Raw genomic sequence first — 5054 nt, 5'->3', positions numbered from 1 at the left:
TAATATAATATAATATATATTGCATTATATATATAAAACCCAGATATATTACATGCTATACATGTAAAACCCAGATCAAATTGCTTGTCAGCTCTGGGAAGAGAGAGAGGAGGGAGGCAGGAAGACAAGTTAGATAATATAACTTTGGAAAACTTGTGGAAATTTGTTATTACATGTAACTTGTAAAATAAAATATCTATATAATAACCAATAAAATAAAATACTACATTAAAAAAAACACACAAAAAATCCTTACATTCCATTTTAGAATCAATATTAAGAGGGCAGCTGGGTAGCTCAGTGGATTGAGAACCAGGCCTAGAGTCAGGAGGTCCTAGGTTCAAATCTGGATTCAGACACTTCCTAGCTGTGTGACCCTGGGCAAGTCACTTGACCCCCATTGCCTAGCCCTTACCACTCTTCTGCCTTGGAGCCAATATACAGTATTGACTCCAAGAGGGAAGGTAAGGGTTTAAAAAAAAAAAAAGAATCAATATTAAGTATTGGTTCCAAGGCAGAAGAGTAGTAAGGGGAATGGGGGTTAAGTGACTTGCCCAAGGTCACAGTTGGGAAGCAGCTGAAGTCACATTTGAACCCAGGACCTTCCATCTCTACTCTTGGCTCTCAATCCATTGAGCCACCCAGCAGCCTTCTTTAAATTTTTAAAAACAAGTTCCTGGACCCCCAAGTTAAGTGCTTCTGAATTAGAGCTTACTTGTGGCCCACAGGTGTGAGTACAGGAAGAGAAAATTGAGTTACAGTTTGACAAGAGGAAGAGAACCTCTCCCAACCGTCCTGGGAATTGTGGAAGTGAAAAGATCATAGAAAGGTGTGACTTGATTGGAAGACAAAGATAACGGATTCAGGACCAAAGTCCATGCTCTGGTAGCCACGGAGGGGGGGGTGAGGGCTCCACCCTGCACAGAGGGAAGATTGAGGTAGTAGCAGGCACAGACCCCCCCCCCCAGCCCAGAGATGAACAGAAGGGGAGGATATCTGGGAGACCCTCCCCCTGAGAATGAAAGGGAGACACACATACAATCCTTGCGAGACCCAAGATCCGGGGCTGAAAGGGACCTCGGAGGCCAGTAAGTCCAAAGCCTTCATTTTGGAGAAGAGACTGAGACCCAGAGTTAAGTGCCTCGTTCAAGGTCTTACTGGGAGAAGGAGGCAGGACTTGCTGCCCTTTTGGGAGCAGGGACTCAGATGTCAGGGTCCTTATTCTCCTGTCCTGGATCCTCTTCATCCTCATTCAGATAAGCCTGGGTCAGAAAGAGGCAGATTCTCTGAGTGTATCAGCATTCATGACCTCCTCCTTGGACCCTCCAGAGTCACTTCTGCCTGGGCATCCCAGCCCTCTCCTGCCTCCGTTCCAGGATTGCCCCTCTTGCTTTTCTTGGCTGATCCTTGCTGAGATTACCCAGAAAGGTGACCTCCAGACAGTCATTTCCATCCCCCTAGCCCTGCATGGTATTCCTAGCCCATTGCCTGCAAAGTGGATCCCCCCCAGTCCCTTCCCCGGCACCCAAACAGCCTTCCAGAGCCCTCCCCTCCTCTGGTTTATCCACCCACCTGCTTGCGGAGAGAGGCGTAGAACTTGAGGACCCGGGGATCACACCGGACCACGTTGGGGTCAAAGTCCAGCACCCGCAGCCCCTGCAGGCTTCGGGCCCGAGAGAGGGCCACGTAGGCCTGGCCACTCTCAAACACTCGGGCCAGCGAGATCTCCACACAGTCAAGAGTCATGCCCTAGAACGGGGGAGGCAAACACCGGCGTCAGCGGGAACCTCCGGCCTCCCCTAAAGGCTGGAGGGGAAGAAAGGAGGCGGGAGGTAGGACAGGGATCCCAAACTGGGATCTGGGTGAAAGGAAAGAAAGACAGACACGGCATCCTACAGAGAGAAAATTCTGGAGGGACGAGGGCTCCCCGGAGACCAGGCAGAAGTTGGGGATCACAGACACCGGACGGGTGGATGAATGCCGAATTTGTTGCCCCGAAGGGAGAGGTTTGGGTACAGAAGAAGCAGAAAGGCAGAGGGGTCGGGAGAAGAAATCCAGGGTCCGTCCTCGTGACCTTTAGTCCTCGGGAAGTCTTTTGTCTTAGAACTGATATTAAGGGGAGCACCGAAGGCTTAGTGGAGAGAGAGCCAGCTCTGCAGATGGGAGAATCGGGCTTCAAATATGACTTCGGACACGTCCGAGCCGTGGGACCCCTTCCCCAGTCCTTACAGATCTTTTGCCTCGGAACCAGTACTTAATATTTTGATTCTAGATCCTCAGAAGACACAGGCTTCCCCTCTTCCCCTCCTCCCCTCCCATGCTCTCTCGCCCACGAGTCCTCCCGGCCATCCCTCTGCCTCTATGGCCCCTGCTCTCACCTGACTCTTGTGAATGGACAGAGCCCAGGCTAGCCGGAGGGGCAGCTGCTGCCTGCTGAGGAGCTGACCCCCAGGGCCATGCACAGTCCAGCGCTCGGTCCGGACCACCTCTGTGACGCCACACAGGAATTTCACCCTGGGAAGCCCTGGTGGGGGAGGGCAGGGAGCGGAGCTAAGAAGGGAGTGGGATGGAGCCCGGAAGCCCCCGGCTCAGAGGATTGGGAGCCCGGCGAGTGGTCCGAGGGGGCCCCCCCCACCCCCCCAGCCCCTCTTCCCTCCCACCCGAGCCGAGGCCGTCTCACCTCTCCCGTCTGCTTCGAATCCCACCACGACGCCCCGAGCTCCGTTTACCAGGCCCTGAGATACTGCCAGGTTCTTCACCAGCATCACCTGGGGAGGAGATGGGGAGGGATGAGGGCTGGCAAAGCCCCTTCCTGAGAAGCTGGCCTCGAGGTCCTCGTCTCAAACAGGACTTCCCCGCTAGGAGTGGGGCCGAGGCAGTGAGGGGACGTGGGAGCGCCACACTGGGGGCGACGAGGCGACCTGGCGCTTAGAGAGCCGGGCCGGAGCTGGGAGAATCTGGCTTCAAATGCGACTTTGGACATTGCCAAGCTGTGTGACCCTGGGCAAGTCACTTAACCCCCTTTCCCTAGCCCTTACAGCTATTCTGCCTTGGAACCAATACTTAATATTGATTCCAAGACAGAAGGTAAGGGATTATTTTTAATTTTAATTTTTTAAATTTAATTTTAATTTAAAATTTTTTTTCAAAAGGTAAGAGTGTAAAAAAAAAAAAAAGGTACACTGGACTAGCTGTCAGGCTCCAGCGTCCTGTTTATGGCTAGCAGGATGGAAGGAAGAGAAGGCCAGACTCAAAAACTGAGGAGGCCGGACAGGATATGGGCAGGGCCATCGGGGAGGCAAGGAAGTACATCTTCGGAGAACTGGACGCTGGAGATAAACCTGCTGGTTATCGACCCCCAGATCTGGGAACTCCGACCTCTGACCCTGCAGGGGTGCTTTCCAGCTCACCTGGGCTCCCAGCTTCAGTTGCAGGAGATGACCCACTGGACACTGCGAATCGAGGGTCCTGACCATGTCAGGGTCACTATCTACAGCTTCATAGCTGTGGACTTGGCCTGGGAGAAGATCACATCATACAATAAGCATTTAAAAGTATTTTCCATGTGCAAAGTTGAGAAAGACAGCTTAGATGAGAAACTAGGTCTTTTAAAAAAAAAATCTTCACTTTCTGGGGGGCAGCTGGGTAGCTCAGTGGATTGAGAGCCAGGCCTAGAGATGGGAGGTCCTGGGTTCAAATCTGACCTCAGATACTTCCTAGCTGTGTGACCCTGGGCAAGTCACTTGACCCCCATTGCCTACCCTTACCTCTCTTCTGCCTTGGAATCAATACACAGTATTGACTCCAAGATGGAAGGTAAGGGTTAAAAAAAAATCTTCACTTTCTGGCTCAGTATCAATTCTGTAATCTCTATTTATTTATTTATTCATTTATTTATTCATTCATTCATTCATTCATTCATTCATTCATTCATTTATTTAGAAGTACTTTCCCATGATTCCATGATTCATGTTCTTTCCCTCCCCTCTTACCTCCCTTCTCCCAGAACCAACAAGCAATTCTACGGGGGTATACAAATGTTATCACTGGATATCTATTTCTATATTATTCACTTAGTATCAATTCTTTTAATTTTAATTTATTATTATTAATAATAATTATTAATATAAAACATCCTTTAAAAGCATTTATTTATTTTTACTTAATGCCAATTTTAAGACTGAAGAATGGTAAGGGCTAGGCAAGAGGGATTAAATGACTTGCCCAAGGTCAGACAACTAAAAAATGTCTGAGGCCAGGTCTGAACCCAGGACCTCCTCTAGACTTGGCCCTCCCCCCAGCTGCTCAGCCATCATCTGAGACAGTATTAAAAGTCCTATCTTCCCCACTCTCCCTCCAGTGCTCCATCACTAGATGTAGGGGTCCTACAGCCCCAAGTCTCTGCAATGGCTTTCTTCCCTCCTTCTTTTCTTCTTCAAGGCCCTTTTTCATTCCCTGCTCACCAGGCAGCTGCTGCAGCCTCCGCTCATTGGTCAGCGCCACATCATCCTGGTGGGTACAGAGTCTTGTGGCCAGAATCCCATCCCGCTCTACTCTGTGTTGGGCTGTGGCCTTCAGCTTCTGGGTCACCTCATCGGAGCACCTGAGGCACAGAGAATGGGGCCCTGGGACGGACGCTGCCACCTCCTCCCAACGCCCTGGGGACCAGACGCCACCAAGGGGGCGTTCCCCTAAGGCAGTGATGGGCAAACTTCTTAAAGAGGGGGCCAAAGGAAAGGAAATGCTCATCTGTCTGTCTGTTTCTAAGGCAACTCTTTCGAAGTTTCATTGTACTGTATCCTACTTATTGTATTCGTCAGCTTAAGAATAATGTCTCACAGCCAGATAGAACTTTTCAGGGGGCTGCATCTGGCCCACTGGCTGTAGTTTGCCCATGACTGCCCTAAGGAATGCCCAGGAGATTCAAGTGGGGATGATGATGATCGTGTCAGCCCCTGAAGGGGTGTGTGTATGGATGTATTCACACACTCCCTAAAAAACCTTTTGCTTTAAAAAATTTTTTAATTTAATTAAAATTTAATTATCTTATTAAT

At 49.9% G+C, this 5054-nt stretch overlaps 1 protein-coding gene across 1 annotated transcript; it reads right to left on the bottom strand.

Moving 5' to 3' along the window:
• Positions 1–1572: 1572 nt before the first annotated feature.
• On the bottom strand, positions 1573–4603 carry LOC123255388 (ATP-dependent DNA helicase PIF1-like; the record flags this gene model as incomplete). Its single annotated transcript, XM_044684194.1, has 5 exons — positions 1573–1749; positions 2379–2524; positions 2681–2768; positions 3411–3517; positions 4464–4603. Coding segments are annotated over 5 exons (658 nt in total), but the record flags the coding sequence as incomplete, so codon positions are not given.
• Positions 4604–5054: the final 451 nt, after the last annotated feature.

Source organism: Gracilinanus agilis, unplaced genomic scaffold (genome assembly GCF_016433145.1).
Source record: "Gracilinanus agilis isolate LMUSP501 unplaced genomic scaffold, AgileGrace unplaced_scaffold45482, whole genome shotgun sequence".
NCBI classification, from domain to species: domain Eukaryota; kingdom Metazoa; phylum Chordata; class Mammalia; order Didelphimorphia; family Didelphidae; genus Gracilinanus; species Gracilinanus agilis.
This window is presented reverse-complemented; position numbering and strand designations above follow the sequence as displayed.